General features: G+C 41.8%; 1 protein-coding gene and 1 long non-coding RNA gene across 3 annotated transcripts; one reads left to right on the top strand and one right to left on the bottom strand.

The window, feature by feature from the left end:
- Positions 1-3,450: 3,450 nt before the first annotated feature.
- Positions 3,451-4,496, bottom strand: LOC149987940 (uncharacterized). Its single transcript, XR_016505922.1, has 2 exons — positions 4,404-4,496; positions 3,451-4,282 (listed from the first exon to the last, which is right to left on the bottom strand). It is a non-coding gene; the product is annotated as an uncharacterized LOC149987940 (long non-coding RNA).
- Positions 4,497-9,379: 4,883 nt separating this feature from the next.
- LOC112290370 (uncharacterized) lies at positions 9,380-17,250 on the top strand. Of its 2 annotated transcripts, XM_024536548.3 has the most exons (6): positions 9,380-9,738; positions 11,781-14,163; positions 14,325-14,921; positions 15,044-15,824; positions 15,942-16,020; positions 16,133-17,250. In XM_024536548.3, exons 2-6 carry the CDS (start codon positions 11,799-11,801, stop codon positions 16,250-16,252), a joined length of 3,942 nt encoding a protein of 1,313 aa, XP_024392316.1. In that variant the 5' UTR covers positions 9,380-9,738; positions 11,781-11,798; the 3' UTR covers positions 16,253-17,250. The 2 variants fall into 2 exon arrangements, with proteins under 2 accessions (XP_024392316.1, XP_024392315.1); XM_024536547.3 differs by lacking the exon at positions 9,380-9,738 and having other exon boundaries at positions 11,504-14,163.
- Positions 17,251-17,715: the final 465 nt, after the last annotated feature.

Here is a 17,715-nt window from a genome sequence, read left to right as displayed (position 1 = left end):
AGTCATTTGTAAACAATAAGAATTAATGAGACTTACCTAGAAATTGGATTGAAAGTAGACCACAAAGGTTAGTGTTGATAATAGCAAATAGGTTAGTCATGCAATGAGAAGAATGCTTTAAAAAGTACTAGTAGATTTGTTTTTATTTAAGACAAGTTATGCATGATTGAGGTATTATAGATAATGAAAGTATGTCAATTACAAGATCTTCCTTGTTTATCAAGCTAAGGCTCTCAAAATTGATATAACCCAATTATTTATGTAATAGATAAGATAAGTTCATTAAGGTTTGAGTTTCATAAGTCAGTGAAAGTTCTTCATGTTGATTAAAAATGGTGAGTAATTTATATAATCTAGTTGTATTGTCTTCGTAGTTCAAAGTAAGTAGAATAAAGGGTTTAGTCGAAGTTAATATAATACAAGAAGAATGGTCAAAAACTACAATATGATCATCATTAATAAGCTTTCTAATAGATAGAATATTACAATGAAGCCCTAAATTATATTTAACAACTTTAAGTATTTTTATTTCTCTCAAAGAAAGAAATACATGTATTGAGTCTTGTTCCTTGATAACATGAATATTGCTTCTTGTCAAGATTATAAAAAATGAAGTAGAAAGTATTAAATATTAAAAAGAATTTTTATCTCCTAAAAAGTGGACCAATGCACCAAAATCTACTATCTATTTGGAAACATTGCCATGGATTGTAAGTTTATCAAGGGTAGTTTTCAATAGTTCTTCAAAGTATTATTATTCATCCAGAAACGGATCCAAATGCTCTGTTATATTTAAATTTATATGATCAAGAGAAGGGCAAAGAGGTCCATACATGACAATTGATTAGATGGAATAAAATTCTTGTTTTGAGATGCATAGATTTGATGTGGTGGTCTAAAAAATTGAGATGGTGTAGTATATAGAGGTGTGGATGCAAGACAATACTTGGAAGTATATCCATGATTACCATAGCATGTACAAAAGAAGGTATCATGATTTATATGGTCAAGTTGAAAAGCTCCACAAGATTGGTTGTATGGAGGTATACAATAATATTATATGAAAATGGTGCATTCATTCTGAATTTGATGAGCAAGGAGATTGAAGCATTAAAATAATGTACTGAGAATCTTGTGTACAATAATGGTATTGGTCTATGGCTAGCTGATATAAGTGAATTCTCATTGGATGTTGTAGACTCTTGTTATGAAGATTATGACATCTATATTGTTGGACATTTGCAAGTTCTTCCACTTATTAAATATAACCATTGTATTGGCAATGGTATTCATATGGTACATATTAGCAAGTCTGTTCCATGCAAGGTGTGGATTGAAGATGTCTTCTATAAATATGTGTAGCTTGGATTGTAGAAAAAACTCAATGCTTGAAGATGTTTGTTGTTGTTTTAGTCAAAGCTTTTTACCATCTTAAAGAGGTTTGCTAATTGCAAATATCATCAATAGAAGAATAGCAGGTTTGCTAGTATTGACAAAATCAATACCTCGATTTGATGAACTTGTTGTTCTTGAAGTAGTATTATCTTGAGTTGGTGTAGATGTAGGTGCTTCTCCTACTATGTCTTGAAGGCCGTTTGTGAGAAATATGCTAAGGAATATTGACCTCTAAAGTCCGAAGTTTGAAGATCTACTATACATGACTTCTTTAGAAACTTCAATATCCATTGTGCCTATTGAGATCAAACATAGGAGAATAGTTTGCTTAATATTATACAAAGAGAAAGAGATTTTGTAAGCTAACTATGGTATCAAATAAAATAAATTGCTGATGCATAGACCAGTACTAGGAGATAAGAGATCCAAGACCTAGCTTGCTCTCATACCATGTAGAAATAAAATAACAAAACATATATTGAATTGACAAGATTAGAATGGATCTATGCATTATGTATAGAGTACAAGGGTTATTCTCAAGATAGATGAATGGATAGTATTTTTCATCTACAAGGGTTTATGCTATCATTTATAGCTGATTTATGTTTCTTTGAATAAAATGCCTTCTTTTTATTTTGTATTGCATGGTATTTGTTTCGTTTCTATTTTTACACATTTTTGTCTTGTAGTGGTTCCTATGTAAAGTACATTTGTTTTGTATTAGTTGAGTTCTTCCACGGCATTTCAACAAGAATGTACTTTCTGGGGGTATTGCAGGTATGCTCTGTAAAGATAGAGCGGTCTTCTGAATATGCATTTGAAAGAAAGCTGCCCCATGCTCATGGAGACGCAGATGAAGGTGGCAATGCCTCAATCTTAGGAACAAGGCTTGTTTCCTTGATCTTCATCGTGAAGTTGTCAAAGCCAAGGCTTCACAAAATGTGGAGGTATTTCATTCAACAGTCAATTACGTAGTGGTTAAGAGACCAAAGATGCAGTGTTCAATCATGTCGTATGAATTTTCTGAATGGTGGTATCAAACATAGGATTCTTGAGGCAACTAAGATTTCCAATTACAACGTTAACCAAAGTGCACAATTAATTGAGGGTGTACTTTTGCACCAATATTGAAATGACATAATAAACACCCTTGTTTAACATCTCTTTCTATCAAGATCCTCAAAGTGGAGATTAAAAATAATAATAGTAAATAAATAAAATCCTTGATTCAATATCAAAATGGGTACATTCTGCAGGTTTGTGTACTTGACAGTTCATTTGGCCCTGGTTGCAGACCTCGTGTTCGGTTTCCTTCATGAGCACAAAGCAGACTTAGACGTGACAAGCTACGTCAATGAAGTGCACAAAATGTTCCGTAGGAGTTGTCTGCGTTGATCTGGAAGGAGGCGTGATCGGAAAAAGGTGACTGGCATAACGTAATAGAATTCAGCAAGATGCTAAGATTAAGGACCACAACAACGACAACTCTAGGCGACTCATGTGACGGGTAACCCATATTTGCATCCAACATGTTCTCTGTGATGTTTCGGGAAAAGTGATGCTGTCAACAGCAATTATTTCTCTTGACAGCATTGCATGTTCAGCAATCATGAATACATGCCACGAATAATTTCATTTGCAAAGTATGATATACACGAATCCAAGCTACCTAGTAACTGGAGGGAACTGGATGGAACTAGTTTATATTTCTAGAAAACTATAAAAAGAACATGTGGTGTCATGTATGCCTGGTTGTGACGTTAAATCTGCAGCTGTGAAGTCCATACGTTTATAATCTTAGGAACTATCTTCGTTGCTCACTCTGCAAATCGGTCGAATTCTTTTCCCAAAAGCTTTGAGGTTCGTCTTCAAGATGGAGGAACCAAAGAAATGACACAGGTGGTGACTTTTGATTACGTGCGAAGAAGGTGGCAAGTAGGGAGGGAAGAAAATATCTGTGACACATTTCGTTTCAGTGTATCTTCCTCCTCACACCTTTTGGCCAGAATAAGGTTGCATAAGTGTGAGTAAGTAATTCCAGTGATTTCTGAGTTCTTCAGATTTAAGCATTATCGAGCCTCACTTTTATTTTTCTGGGGAACATACGCATTTCCAGTCACTTGCAATAAGTGGCTGTATCACGAGATACACTTTCCAACCTGTAATACCATTACTATGTCATTTGGCAGATGTTGCTCAGAGCTCTTAAATATCTTTGCCGCAACGGAAAAAGCTTGTAGAAGAGACAGCATTTTTACTCTCGTATACTTCGCAACAGTCCACCACATGAAGCTTGCAACTCCCACAGCCCCAGCGCTTTGCTGTTGGTAACAATGCCAAGGAAAGTATACATGATGAGCTCGGGATAGTCCAAACCACAGGAAAGAAAACCACGTGCTACCTTCTCCGGACCTAACAGACATTTTGTACTAAACCCTGGCTAAGCACCACTGCCAATTATGTGACCGAAATTCATAAAAGGCGCGGTGTTCTCGTACAATGGTGTAGGCCCAATGGCGACCTCATTGACGGAATTTTGAGTCAGCAGATTCTTCAGCAACAGTAGCCCCCAATCTACAAGCTTCACAAACCTGAGCACAAGGACAAGTACAAAGTACCACTGTAGGGTTTCATCAGTGGGATTGGATATACAGTCCTCTAATGGAATGAAACAGGAAATTTGATCCCCCTCTAGTCCAGGTTCTTGTGACTGGCTCTGCCGACTTCTGCATGAAAAGGCATTCTCGTACAGGAGGATTAGATGGCGTCAATCCAATTGTGCAGACTGTAATTTCAATAAGCTATTCGAGATGCGTATTTAAAGCGATAATGCGCAAGCCCATTTCATCCGCACCTTCCTCTCGCTCTCTTGCTCTCTCGTCAGAATCTACATCCAGGCAAATGGCAAGTTAGACCTGCAAAGCCCACTCAGATCTGTGTACCACAACAACGAGACTTCAAACTAGAGTATGTTCCCGCTGCCAAGTCTGAAACATGACATCACTCACCACACGGGATTACACAGATGGAGCTCGACCGCCTCATCGAAACACTGAACAACTGGTTCACTATGAACTGCATCCCCAGCTTGAGAGTCCTCGGCAAGAGGGATGAAAAGTAATTTTAAGGTCTGGTTATTTAGTCTCTCTTTTCAGAAGCAGGTGAGAAATCTCTTGCACCCCAACTGCCCAAAAGAGTAACCACGCCCCATGACCTCGAAACAACGCTAGTCTCCTTGGCATACAAAAAGCGATACCGCACGCGTTGCGACCAAGAGCAAGGACTCGGAGGAGGAGGTAACAGCAGCAGCCACGGAAGTGTCCAGGTTTAGAGTTTAGAGTGAACTGATAATCTTCAAATGTACAAATGTGGAGCCTTTCAACTTTCACTTGCTTAGAAATATATATATATATATATATATATATGTATTTTAACAAATAAATAAATAAAGGGAATATTAAATAGACCCAACTTTTTAGTTAATCAACCTACCTATGATGTAGAATATGGTAATCATGATGAATGTGTTTGGTTTTCATTGGTTTTAGATCCAATAGTGGAGAAATGAATCAAGAGGTGATTTTTCCTTTTTTCCTAATGGTTAAGATGAGTGGGTAAATTTCAAGCCTAGATCTATTTCGCATTCCTATATATACATACATACAGAAGAAGGAAGAAAAAACAAAAAAACAAAACAAAACAAAACAATTCAGAATAGAGAGATTTAAACAATTCTCGAATAATCTCTTTTGGCATTATTCCTGAAGCAATCACAAAACAAGTGATGAAAACAAGCATCCACTGAACAATTACAGATGCCTCGGAAGATTCCATGTTGATCTCTTTCAACTTCCTTCAATTTCCATCTCTGATGACTCGGTAGATGTAGCGGGAATCTCTCCAAGCACAATTGATGACTTCAACCAACCACAACTTTGTGTTTTTTGAATTTTGAAAGTAAAGTATCAAAAGTTCATTAAGTTTTTTTCTTTCGTTTTTGTTTGCTTATCTCTTATTTTTTGATGCAGAATTGGTGGGAGAACAATACTATTTTACACACATTTTCGAAGTAAAGATGGTTTGTTCTTGTAGTATAATTTGAAATTGCTTTCGCTCTTTGTCAGCTAATTTGATGCATGATACATGTGGCCCACAGAGTTTAGTAACCCTAATTGAGATTGTTTGAAGCCAAAGTGTCACAAATCCCAATGCAGGGGGGAGCACAACACAGTTACAGGAGGCACCATTTTTCTCTCTCTTTGTGGGTCCATCAATTTGGGACTTTGGTCGGAAGACTTCAATTTTTATTTTTTTAAAATATACAATTACTTCAGAAAAGAAAAGGAACAAATGAAAAATTATATATATATATATATATACATATATACACACAAGAAAAAGGAAACAAAGATGTATTGTGAGGGAATAAGAATAACTGTATGTGAGGTTTTTGAGGTTGGAATTGCTATTTCCATGGGGAAAAAAGGGGGGGGAGGGAAAAAGAGAGGAAGTTTTCAAATTATTTATTCATTTATTTATTTGAATACAAAAAAAAGTTGTATGGATGTAATAAAATCGTTGAAAACATTCTACAAATCAAAAGTCATGAATTTGATAGCAACTGTCAGTTTGAAGCATAAAATTGACTGATTGTTACATCTCAGTTAAAAGAGTCTCAAAACAAATTAAAAAAAAACAAAGAAAAAGTGTATTTTATTCATAAAAATTACTTGGTTGTTATAAGAACAAGAGTATAAATAGAAAAATGCTTCAATAAATATGGATCTAAATATTGTGTATGCTATATTCTAAATCAAGACAATTTAAAGAACATAAAACAACACCAAAAGTTTGATACCACACCACTAATAAAAAGCAAGAAAAGAAAAGAAGAAAAGAAAAACTTGTCATACACTTTGTACTTCAAAAGAATGAAACTTTACTTGGAATGCCAACCTCTAACTATCAAAGATGTCACAAAATCCATTGACATGGCTTACTACAAAGATTTAAAGTACATATTTTGTACAAATTGAGTTTCTAATTTCTTTTTCTTTTTAAAAACATACATTGCCTCATTCTCATCTCAATCATATATATTGTTTTTTTTTAGCATTAAAGCTTTTCTTCAATAAGCATTGGCATTGATTTTTATCTTGTGGTTTATTTTGTATGTAGTCAATGTAAATTTTATGTTACCTTGGTTCAATCTTTCATAAAGAGTCCACACAAAACTTCCTCTTAAAGAACTTTATTTTGATGTGCATTACATAAATATACATGCATTAAAGTCAATTTGAAACAAAGCACCCTATTATTAAGCAACCGTGCTATCATCACATCTTTTCCGTTTTGTTTTTTTGTTTTGTTTTGTTTTTTTGTTTTTTTTTTTTTTTCTAAACCAAGTGTCAACCTCGGTGTTATAAATAAGTCAACTCTTATTAACTTATGACTCTTTGAAGGGTACAAATTTCAAATACTTTGACTTAGATGATTTATATATTTAATTAACTATAAACTTTAAGAATTCATAACTCACATCCCAAGAGACATGAAGGCAAAGTTTCTCTTTTCAAGGTTTAGGGCTCTTGGGTGTGGTTTTCAAGGGGCGAAGGAGCCTTCCGACACTAATCCCAATAAAGACGTTGGAAAAAGTGAAAATATGAATAAATAAATAAATATTTATTTATTTATTTTTAATGAAATTTATTCTATTCCGTTACTTTGACTCGTTCCTCATGCGCTCATGCCGAGCTGGCACATGTGTTTAAGAATTGGCCAGTTTATATATGAACTATATTTTGTAACTATTAGTATCCTAGTAAAGATAGTTTTCAAATTTTGTATTCATACATGCGTGAATGAGAAAAATATAAAAATGGCTTTGCTAATCACTCTAGACATTTGAAGTTCCAAACATTTTGGTTTTGTTTTTGGTATTTCTGTTCTTTTATTCTTTAATGTTTTAAATTTTGGCTAAATGTTTTGGAATATGATGTGAAATTGAGTCATTAATGTGCAAGACCAATGGCAGGTAAATGAATTCTGATTATGGTTTTTGTTAGCATTTATCGAAATTTGGCGTCTGCAATAATATATGTTTTTATGTGCATTTATGTTTGTCATTATGGTTGAAACATAAAAGTTAGCAGTATAAGAAGATGTGATATATATTTTTCTTGCAAAAGATGATTGATACTTGATATGATGGTAACAATGAATTTCCCAGTTAAACTGAAAGTTGTGAATTTTAGATAATTATATTTTATGTTATGTGCTTAGTTTGTCAAAAATTTAATATCTAGTATGAAAAAACTGCTTGACAATAACATGAAATGTATATATATATATATATGTATCAATGATGATTTGGTATTACAACTTGCAATGACAAATAATGAATAAACTAACAAAATTCAACATAGAGAGGATTTGTTTTGGGGAAATTTGAGACGAATGTTATTTGGGCTCATACATTTGCATTTACATCATGGGAGATATGTATTTATTTATATGTGCATACTTACAAAAAGATAAAAAATCAACCATGTTTATTCAATTGTGTATATATAGGAATGTAGCTTAAAAAATCACAAAAATAATAATATGACAAGTGTTTTTTCTTCATTAAAAACAAGCAAGACCAATTAGAAAGCCATTGGTTGTTAGTAAAAAAACACAATCTTTTAACAAAACTTAATTAACTATCTTGAAAGAAGTGGAAATATAACATCTACATGTCACAATTGCATAATTTTGCAACAGTAAGTTGTGCAAACAACATTACCATATATGATTTAATGGCCCTTTCATTCCTAAGCTCTAGGTCAAGTAAACGTGAAGCAATTGAAGCAAATTTCATGCTTGGAACCCCTAGAAGTTGGTTTAAACTAAGGCTTGGAGGACAAGAGTGTCTTGGATAATGTGGTATTCTTTGATACAATTGAAGTTGATTGGGATTTCAATTCACTACTCCTTTCGATGCAAATTTCGGATAAAAAAGAAGATAAAATCACTACTTTAATCAATCAATCCACTTGGTGATATCATTCAATCAACATAGGCAATTCAAGTTTTGTCATTAAATATTTACCTTCTCTGTACAACCTTAGGCAATTACAATAGCTAAAATAGCAAAGCAGCAAAAAGCAATATGTATGATGATAAACACAAACTCTTGACTAAGTCCACCCAAATACAAAAAAAATAAAAAAATAAAAAAAGCAAGAATTATTATTAACCGTCAAAGAATGGCAAGTGGCATCAATATCAGGCTGGCAAATTTGTACCAGAGATGTTGGCGGTTCGAACCCTAACTGTGAGAAAATTCCTTCCTTACCTGAAGGCAACTGACATATAGACACCCTCTCTGCTGCTTCAAAAACTTAAAAAATGAGAGATAAAAGGAACTGGTGCTTTTTCTTAATATTAAATTCAAGAGTGGGTTTTTTTTTAGAAACATGGATTAAGCCATCAACAAAGAGGGCGAGACAAAAGAGAAGTTTGTGGGGCCTTTACTCGCGACCGAAACTCTCGAGCCGCGACGCGCCGCGCCGCGACCTAACGCGACGCGTTGTCACGCAATAGGGGGTGAGTGTCGCGTGTATGCGCGTCAGCGCGCCCAGTAGGATCCGCAACGACCGCGGTGCCGCTCCGATTGAGTGCTTCGGGGATTGAAGCAACCCCACCTCCTCCGATTGCACAGCGCGGGAGCACAGTCCGGCATAGCCCGGGAGCTAAATATAAGCCAAACAACGCAGCACCCAAAAAGATGCGAGGAGGGCAACAACGATCCATCCTCACCTGGGTCCTGTCGGGTCGAGTGCCGCGTGGGGGCCCAGCGCCTCTCGCACCCTCTCAAACTATGCTCTGTGCAACACGACGGGTTGACTCCATCAGGCTCCGTGGACGAAATTCGTCGACGCTGCTAGGGGTAGAATACAAAGTCAAGAGCTGGGTCGGGTAACGCCAGGAATCGTGGCATCTCTCCCCGGTAGATTGCCACTTCGGAATCCTGGATATCGGAGAATTATTACACAGTTTAGAACGCGGATCGAAACGATCAAAAGACGTGGGGATGGTTCCAGGTTGCGGGTGCGACGAGCTCCAAGGGTGAAGGGTGGTGCTGCGTGGCGCTGGGACTGGGACTGGGACTCGGAAGGATGTTTTCTTTCAGGGGGGACCAGCTCTGATCACTTATGGGGAGCGCCGAGAGTTAATCTCGAGGTCAGTGAGAGTTTTGTGGACAGGTTGGGCGCGAAGCGTAGCAGTCGAAGTGTCAAACCCCGCCATCCATGTCGGTGTGGGGTTGCTGCTGCTGCTGCACCGTCGTCGACTGCGCAGGTCAGCTCTCGAGCCTTGAGATGTAGGAACTATCAGCAGTAGTAGCAAGCATCGTGATTAGTAGTGAAGTCGCGGTTGCCGTCGTCGTCTTCGTCTTCGTGGTTACGTGACTGGGCTAGACCGAGTTCAGTAAGTGCTGGGGTGCTTGCCTGGTGCGCTGACTGGTGTGGATCCTCGCGGGAATGAGAGGTTGTCTAGAGGTTGAGTGTTGCGGAGTGGTGGAAAAGACTAGGTAATAAATGCGTCTCCTCCATTAGCGCGGGTAATGCATTGTAGGGAGGCCGGAGTTTGACCTTCGAAAGCGGACTCAATTTCATGAAGAACACGGTTCGTAATGTAGTGAATGTTACGGGCAGATTGAAGTTTTCTGTGTTTTTTTCGATACTGTTAACGATTCTCTTCGATTCGTGTGTACGAGAGGCATAGAAATACGCTGCAGTGAGTAGTAGCGTGCGCATTAGACTTCCGAAGGCGTGATTGGAGGGCATTCGTACAATTTCTACGTCCTGTGTCTATTATCCCGCGATCCTCTCCTTTCTTGAACTTGCTTCGGTACGCCGAAGAGGCTAAAATTCTGTGGTGGCTTATCGAACGCTTTGGCTGCACATTGGTTGGAATGGAGTCGTTCGCAGGAGAAGTGGGTTCGTCATTGACCTTGGCTGTGCAGCAGTGCGTGCACGCGATCTCTTATCTTCTAGTATCGATGAACCCATCTCTATGATGCTCAGGAAAGAGCGGGATCGACGAATCAAAAAATAATTCCTCCTTTTGGTATTTCGAAAATATCGCCGAATTCTTGTCGGCTTTAGCATTAATGTCGTTTGTCCAGACAACGGTGGTTAAGTTGTCGGCTTGCGATATAATATCACTGAATCGCTGCCTTAAGTGACGAGGAAGCCTGCGCCTTAGAACCCCGCCGTAGATTCTCCTCCTCCCAGGGTTTTGCAAGTAGTTTTGAATTCAGAGTTTTGGAGATCAAGATTGCTTTGTAAGATGCAGTGGCTTCGTTTCATCATTGTCGGCAAGGAGGGTGGTGGCAGACTGGTCCACTATCATAGCTGATCGACTTTGTCGGGGACTGCAACCTTTTGACTTCGTCCATTAGGAGAGATTCGTCGCAAGTAGGCGCATTGAAGAGTGGCCCTCTACGCTCCGCTCTTTTGAAATTATAGCTCTGCAATCTCATTCTATCACTCGTGATGTTCACGTCAGACACCCCGAATTGCGATAATTCCATGACGGGGTTATTAGGCTGCCTCGAGTTCGTTTTCGGGTTGGTTTAGTGAGCTTCATTCCGTCCAGGACCCGCGAAATTTTCTAGATTATCGGGTACTTAAGATTAGTCTCAGGAATAGTGTGTGCTTTCAAGCCTTAGGGTTGGTTGAGTGGCTCATAAAAATTCTAGCACGGTTGTTGGATGCCACCGAACTTCAAATCTCATTTTCTCTGGAGTTAACAATGCAATGATTCCTGAATCAATGAAAATCGACGAGCGTGAGTGGGATATTGTGACAGTACCTTGACCATGAACTCTGAACTCAACTTCAGTTCGGAAGCGCGCCGCTCTCGAGCTCCATGGCGGATTCCTGCAGCCTCCCAATTGATGTTGTGATGAGGTTTTAGGAGTGTTTGCCTGGGTGGGAGTTTTGAGCGGTTCTAAATTAAGGCTTCTCAGTGAGAATTTTTCTGTTCAGTAGTGCCACATTGAAATTGTATCCGTGAGTCTTTGTCTGTATCTCTATTTTAGTCTCATTCCTAATTTTTTTTTTTTTTTTTTTTTTTTTTTTTTGTTTCTTCTTCTTCTTCTCTCTCCGTGTGTGTGTGTGTGTGTCTCGTTAATTTGTTTTTTGAAGTTTAGTGAGGAATGCAAGAGCACCCTGTGAGGTATGAGCCAAACGGCTGGCAAGGCTCATGTAAGTGAGAGTTTAGTTATCGACAAGAAATCACGGAGAATTGAGAAGAATCTCAAACACGGAGAGTTTAAGCATGTTCACTTGACGAACAATATTCACATCAAGCGCCACTTTCACTTGCTCTTGCAGAGAGCGCACAGCGGTCTTATGGTGGATGGCCAGCGGACGCCGTTACCACAATTACCTCACATGAGGGAGTTGACAGCTCTGCGGAAGGCACGAGCCTTGAAAGATCCGGGGAGTAATTCCTCTGTCTCCTCTGGCAGTAAGAAGGCGAAATTAAAAACCTTGATTGGCGATCCTCACCAAGATGCGCAAGCGCTCGCTATCGAGCTGTCGGGAAAACTTGCGAAGTCAGCAAAACTTCCTTCCCAGGGCGATGGTGGGAGCCTTCAAGTATCGATACAACGAAAAATTCAAGCAGATAAAAGTGTCAACATAGACAAACAGCCCAAAAGGGGCGTGTCAAAGAAAATGGCATCCAAGGAAGCTCCGTCTCCAGGCAATGACCAGAAAGATGGCGTGCGGAATCCAGTGAAGGTGGATGTCAGAGAGAGAATTAAACAAATTGAGCAGTCTTTTGCTGGATCCACATCGGGGACTTATTCCGGGGAGTTGCGAAAGGAGGAACTTCTCAAGCAACTGAAAACTCGGGAGCGATTGCCGGGAGAAGTAGAGAAAGACCTGGAGAACATTCCTAGGTCAGACGAGAGATGGGAATCTGGGCCTGCCCGACGAGAAGAGCTTGCGAGGAGAGTAATCGATGAGCGCGGCTTCTCTATGTCTTCTCTGTCACAGCTTCTGGGGAATCATGTCGGAAGTAGTCGGAGCGGGTTTAACTTCTTGGGCACGTTGGGTGATAAAGAGCGTCGTAGCGATCGCGGTGGCGAGAGTGCGTTCGAGACTGATGCGGACGACGCCAATCTCGTGAAGAGGGAGACGACGCGACCGAAGCCTGCAACCTTGAATCCTGCATCGCCGACACATTTGGGCTCAGCGTCGCGTGGGAAAGAGGACCTTAAGAAGCCAAAGCCTGGAATCGCTCGTGGCCGGCGGAAGCTCAGGCCAAGAGAGAGGAATACCCATTTAACTCGAGTCAGGACTGGTAAAGCTGCAGCGGGCTCAAAGAATGGAGTTCCGCTTCGTGGCGCTGTTGTCATAGACGATGAGCTCGATGTCTCTGAACTCCCACCGCAAACCGAATTTACAGTTCCGTGGGATTCGTCTCGGATACACAGACATGGCGATAGAGCTTATATTGACGTGACTGATTTGGCACGGGCGGTTTCAGAGTCGAGAAGGCGTCACGGATCTGATTCTCTATTGAGTGGGCAGAATCCCCCGGATGAGCAGTCCATTTCTTCGCTGGATTCAGACGCGAACGCATTGCCATTCATAATCGGCGAGGAAACACTTGATAGCGATGGTGGGGGGTATTACATTGACACGATGAGGTCTCGAGAGGTTCCGCAGAAGCAATGGCAGAGGAATCGTCGGGTATTGCTTCAAAATGCCGTCAAGGATGTTCCAGTTGTAGAAGCAGCCTCCACGAGCGGGTCGAAAGTAGAGGCACCATCAGATGGGAATCGAACGCTGACACTCAAGTATAGACCCAAGAATTTCAAGGACATTGTGGGTCAACCCATGGTCGTGAAGAGCCTGTCGAGCGCGATCATGAAACGGAAAGTGGCCCCGGTGTATCTGTTCATGGGTCCCCGTGGGACGGGCAAGACCTCGGCTGCTAGAGTGTTGGCAGCAGGGTTGAATTGCGAGTCGTTGGACTATTCAACACGCCCGTGTGGACTTTGCCGGGAGTGTGCGACAATGGTGCTTAACCGGAACACAGACGTGCGACAGATTGAGGCAGCCTCGAATGTGGACATGGCGAGTCTGAAAGCTATGATGGGCAGCTTGAAGCCACACGCTCGCTACAAGGTGATCATCGTCGAGGGGTGCGATTTGCTGAATACCGACATATGGAATGCGTTTTTGACATTATTGGAAGAGCCCCCGAAAGATGTGGTGTTTGTCCTCAATACCACGGATGCGGAGCGCATCCCGGCGACTGCAACTTCGCGATGCCAGAAGTTCCATTTCTCCAAAGTGAGTGAAGCAGATATCGTAAAAAGGCTTGAATACTTGGCTGAGAAGGAGGGTTTGCACGTCGAGGCGGGCGCGTTGTCGCTAATTGCGGCGAGATCAGACGGGTCGCTTCGAGATGCTGTAATCCTTCTCGATCAAGTATGCCTTTTGGACAAGAATGTGTCGGTGGATTTAGTTCGAGAGGTTGGTGGCCTTCCCCCGGTGAACAAGAATTTGGATTTGCTGGACTTTGCTCTCTCAGCCGACACTATCAACACAGTTAAGACCTTGCGAGAAGTGCTGGCCTCCAGTGTAGAACCTCTCAGGCTCGTCTCTCAATTGGGCGGCTTAATTACTGACATTCTCGCTGGCAGCCTCGAAGTGGACCGAGGCAGTCGGAAAGATGGATCCTTCTTCAATCGGAATTTCTGTAAGTGTTTTTTTCTTTTTTCTTTTCTTTTCCTGAAGTTGTTTTTTCAGTTCCATTTCATCATCTCATGTTGAATGCATACTTCAACACTCGGCGGTTTATTACTGTTGTTGTTACATACGTACGTTTTTGTCAACAAGCAATTCTGTCGTTCATTGCAGCTGCGAAGGTAGAGCAACATCGGCTACGACAAGCGCTCAAGGTTCTGTCGGAAGCTGAACTGCAATTGCGAGGAGCAGGCGATAAAGCAACCTGGCTGACAGCCGCGCTTTTGCAGTTTGCACCCGATAGGTCATTTCTTCCCTCCGAAGCAAGTACGGATGTGGCACTAACAAGCGCGAGACCATCCACCAGTCTCCCCGTTTCCAAGACAGAGCATCTATCGATGAACGAACCCGAGTATCAGGCTCAAGTTACAGAATCTATAAGGACAGTTCAAACTCCCCAACCAGACAAGCGAAGGCCGAAGAAATCCTCTGCCAAGGTTCCAGAAGAGGACGGTGGGATGTCCTTGTCGGAGCAGAAATTGGAAGAAGCTTGGGGTAGGGGGCCAGCTCAACAAAAGTCGATGGATAAGCATGTCGGAGAGACTTCAGAACCACTCAGACGTGCGTCAGAGACGACGTTAGGGTTTCAGATATTTCGAGACGATGAATTGGTGGAGCTTTGGAGGGCAGTGCTCTGGAACATCACGTCGAGGAATTTGAGGCAGCTACTACAGACTCATGGGCAACTTGTTGCAGGAGGCGTCGCCAGTGGTAAGTTGCGAATGAAAGTTAATTGCGTCACCTGCTTTCGTTTCTGTGAGAGATTCCTTGGATTTAGGGTTTAGTGGTTGTGACATGTAATTTTAACCCGCTCTTTCGCTCTGAAACTCCAGATGGGTCATTGGCTGTTGTGTCATTGGAGTTCGACCATCCGCGTGATAAGTACAAAGCGGAGCGGTCATGGAGGACCATCTCCTCTACCTTTCAAGCCGTGCTCAACACTGATGTTGAGCTTCAAATTAGTTTGAGCAACAACCCTCTCGACAATGCTGCGCTTGCACGTGCTGGTGAACCTCTGGCCGACGCACAGCCGGGTCCATCCACTCATCACGAGGACTTGGAGATCGTGACTGAGGATTCTAATGCTGAGCAACCTGGACCATCTACTCAACAACCGCATAAAAACAAGGGTGTTGTAGATGATGATTCCATCGCTCATGGTGCCCATGTGCAGGATGCGCAGGGAGCGCATTCACCTAGTCATCAGAGACGAGCCACTAAAACCCGAAGGCATCGTCAAGTATCCTCTACCACAGAGGGGTTAGAGATTCAACCGGATATTCAGCAGCAGTCAGAGCCAGAGGGCATTACTCCTCGCCGGTCGCCACCGATTCGGAGACGGGGAGGGAGACGATCCGGGGATGCAAAGGCAGCAAGCTCTAAAGGAACCAAGACAGCCATTCATGTGCGGGAGATAAGGGTGGCTTCAAAAGATTCCAGCAGTTTCGGTAGCGTAGGTGGTGGCAGAAGACCTCCCAAAGACGAGAAACCATTGAGCACCACGTTCGAGGATCGTCTAGGCGAGGTTGAAGATCTACATCCAGCTCAGAGAAACAGCTCGCAGCAGCAAAATGACAGCGAAGCGCCAGCAAGACCTGACATCCGCAATAGCACGTAAGCGTATGCTCTCTCAATCGATTGCCGTAATCTCAAATAGACTGCATGAGTTAAAAACTAAGCATTCACCATACGTGCCTCAACATTGTAAATGAATCTCTGTTTGAAACACAGGGTCGATGCTCAGCGTGGATTACCGAGAGAAAGTTCCTTGTGCTGCAGGAGAGCATCACCTCAGCACGGCGTTTTGATGGTAAGTTGCTCAACTAAGAGTGATCAAGTTCTCAACCATCGCTTTCCGGTCAGTCTTCTGGATGCATTTGTATGGCGACACTGACAATTTCCCTTTGCTTGTGCTTCATCAGCGGAAGTCCAGGGTGAAGAGCTTGCACAAGGCGAAAGGGAACACTCTGTTTCTCAGACTAGTCCCTTGCGCCAAATCCAAAGTAGCAGGGAATCCCACACCAGCTCCCGTGGCCCCTTGACTAACTCGCAGCTGCTTGCTCCTTCATGAAGTATACCTCTTCGAAATTCAAGCTTCGGAGCGACAAATCCCCAGCAGCCAAATCCCACGGTCCGGGATCCTATAGGCGCTTCCAGTGCATCGATCACATGCTTCGATGCTACACTTCCAATTTGCATCAATCTGGCCACCTCGCGGCTGCTAGCAGCCGTGATTCATGTGACGGAGGACGAAGTTGTGCTCTTTTGGAGAGAAGAAGCCCGCTCGGATATGGAAAACGGAACTTGATTGCACAGGATGGCGCGTTTTAAATATTTAATTTTTTTTTTTCGTTTTTCTGCGGGGACAATATGGCACCCCCCCCCCTTTAAATTTTATTATTATTATTATCATTATGGTTAACGCCCTCATACATGGGCATCAAGTCTCGAGTCAGACTTGGTGACAACACCGCTTGTACAATATTGCAGCAGCGGATAGGTAAGCTTCATTCTTAAGCAACAGACAAAGTCTTTAATAACGCCTTCCATGGAAGCAGTGGATCTCATGGATACCATCTCTCATGTGGTGCTTAAGCGTAGCATCGAAGTTCCCGAGTTCATGGTTGTGGTGGGGAGACTTCAAGCGTAGGAACGATATTCTTTTGGAACAAGGCTAAACTTCGCAAGGAGAAACAGGCCAGTGGCCGTTGTAGTTTACCTCGTCAATCGGTAAATGAAGGATGATCAGCAAGTTCTCAGGAACAGCATTTCTCGGAATCACAAGAGGGAACATCAGAATCCGCAAAGCTGCATTGATTGCTACGATCGATTCAAGGAACAGTGATGCGGTGAGCTGGCGGTTACATCGCAAGTTCTCTCCACGCTCATGAGCTTCAACGCCGCAGTAGCGGAACAGCTCACATTTGTTGCAGAAAATAGTATTGTCATGGGTAGGGACAGCAACGCTACGTAAGTAGACATCTTAGACACATGTTTCTGTACACTGGTAGGAGAAATTCAAAGCTCTAATCAATTTGCACGACTGCTCTACCCTTGATTGTGATGCTCCCCTTCTTTCACAACATCCAACGTCATGCGCATCCATCTTAAGTTAATTCTGTGTATCGACACAATTACTAAAATAAAGGTAACTAAACCTGAACTTAAGATAACATTCCGAACAATTCCACACTGAAAATATTGCGGTTTGACGCCCACAAGCTTCGTCTTCACAAGCAAACTGGCAACAAGAAATGAATCTGGAGTAGAAAATGCAAAACTTCGCGCTGAAGATTCGGTGTTATTTGGAAGAGTCAAATATTTCCTGCGAATGTTATCGTGGCACGCAAATAACCGCTTTTGATGGGCGACGTGGGTGTGGTGAATGTGCGGAGGAATTACGCAGATACTTTATGGCGTTACTTTAAGGCAGTCTACGGTTAAAGCAAAAGGGCAGGAAAAGGCAAAAGTGGGGGCGGGAGGGAAGCAGGCCGGCCGCTGCCGC

Source organism: Physcomitrium patens, chromosome 13 (assembly GCF_059467195.1).
Source record: "Physcomitrium patens ecotype Gransden chromosome 13, ASM5946719v1, whole genome shotgun sequence".
Classification (NCBI taxonomy): domain Eukaryota; kingdom Viridiplantae; phylum Streptophyta; class Bryopsida; order Funariales; family Funariaceae; genus Physcomitrium; species Physcomitrium patens.
The sequence above is the reverse complement of the archived record's forward strand: the minus strand, read 5'-3'. Positions and strand labels throughout refer to the sequence as shown.

Bases quoted from the DNA above. Each gene is read 5' to 3' on its own strand.
- LOC112290370 (XM_024536547.3), top strand. From the start codon at position 11,625: ATGAGCCAAACGGCTGGCAAGGCTCATGTAAGTGAGAGTTTAGTTATC. The intron at 14,164-14,324 runs GTAAGTGTTTTT...CGTTCATTGCAG, and splicing joins CTTCTTCAATCGGAATTTCT to CTGCGAAGGTAGAGCAACAT. The intron at 15,825-15,941 runs GTAAGCGTATGC...TTTGAAACACAG, and splicing joins CCTGACATCCGCAATAGCAC to GGTCGATGCTCAGCGTGGAT.